We start from the raw sequence: 1,429 nt of genomic DNA on the forward strand, positions 1-1,429 counted from the left end.
ATGCCCGCCCCTCTGCTCATGCTGCTGCTGCGCACGCTGCGGTCCCGTCTGCTGCCCGCCGCCCGCCTGGCCCGCCAGCACCTCCTGCCTCTGCTGCGCCGCCTAGCCCAATGCCTGCGCTCACAGGACGTGCGGGACACCGTGCTGGGCTGCCTGCTGTTCATCCTCAGCCAGCGACACTCCCCAGATGCCGGGGAGGCCTCCGGAGCGGACCCTGAGGAGCGGAGGGAGAGGCGGGGCCCCCGAAAGTGAGGCTGCGCTCCTGACAGCTGTGGTGTCAAAGCCCTTCCTTCTAGAGTGGGCTGTTCCTGGCACCGCAGCAGCCTGGCATGACACTGGGTGTGAGTCCGGCCCTTCCGGAAGGGTGCCCTGTGTCCCCACCTCGGGCCTCCAGCAGACGGGGACAGCACGGCCACGGACAATGCCTCATGCAGGGACAGCTTAGAGGGACATCTGAATCCAGACTGTCATCTTCCAGATTTGAGACCGGCCTTAAAGTAATAAATAAGACCTTGGTTATCCCCGGAGGCCAACCTGCTCCCAAAGGCCAGCACACAGCAGGAACGGGAAGACAGCTCAATAAATATCTGCGAATTCTTGGGGTGCCTTTGAAAGTCTTGTCACCCACACTTTTGCCTGGCAAGACAGTCTGACCTAGTGGGAGGGGGTGTACCCAGTCACAAGGTGCCATTTATTGGGGGAGTTTGTGTTGTTTTTTTTTTTTCAAACAGGGTCTCATAATGTAGCCCAGGCTGACCTTGAATTTGGAACTTGCAATCCTCCTGCCTCAGCCTCCTAGAAGCTAGGGTTAGAGGCATGTGCCACCACACCCGGCCGTATGAGCCTTCTTTTAGCTACTTGTTTCCAGCTCGTCAGTCAAGATTTAGAAGCTGTCTGTCGTGCCTGACTCGATTGGCGTTCCGTTGGGGGTTGGGAACGTTGTTTCTCAGTGACCACTAATGGCTTGGTTCTGTCTAGGAGGGAAGCAGATGGCTCATGGGAGAGGGAAATGTCCTCGAGCAAGTTTGGGGACATCTCTCAGTACAGGGTGGGGAGGATATTTCTATTTGCTAAGGGACCCTGGGGACGAGTGGGGGGTGCTTCATCTGAAAATCGGTCTACCATCTATTTCCCTCCCCAAGGGGGCCGGGGCGGGGCCGTCCCGTAGGCGCAGACACAGCTGCATCCCGGCCTCGGGATCGTTGGTGGTTCCCAGCAGCCATCCTCGGGCTCCGGCCCGGGCTGGGGCTCTAGGCTGGGAGAAGACAGCGAGGGACACAGGCCTCTCTCGGGGACCCCCTACCCCATCCGACCCGCTTCCTCTGGACTCCTGCAAGGCAGGGAGAGTGGCCCCCCTCCGGGTTCTGGGCCCCTAAACCGGGGCCCTGGGGCGCCGCCACCTTCCCGGCCACGCTGGCCACGCCCCCTG

General features: G+C 60.7%; 1 protein-coding gene across 1 annotated transcript; it reads left to right on the forward strand.

Moving 5' to 3' along the window:
* Window positions 1-252, forward strand: Mymx (myomixer, myoblast fusion factor). Its single transcript, XM_019206561.1, has one exon. The coding sequence runs from the start codon at window positions 1-3 to the stop codon at window positions 250-252; it is 252 nt and encodes an 83-aa protein (XP_019062106.1).
* The last annotated feature ends 1,177 nt before the right edge of the window (window positions 253-1,429 follow it).

This window comes from Fukomys damarensis, unplaced genomic scaffold (assembly GCF_012274545.1).
Source record: "Fukomys damarensis isolate Sample0158 unplaced genomic scaffold, DMR_v1.0_HiC HiC_scaffold_20, whole genome shotgun sequence".
In the NCBI taxonomy this organism is placed as follows: Eukaryota; Metazoa; Chordata; class Mammalia; order Rodentia; family Bathyergidae; genus Fukomys; species Fukomys damarensis.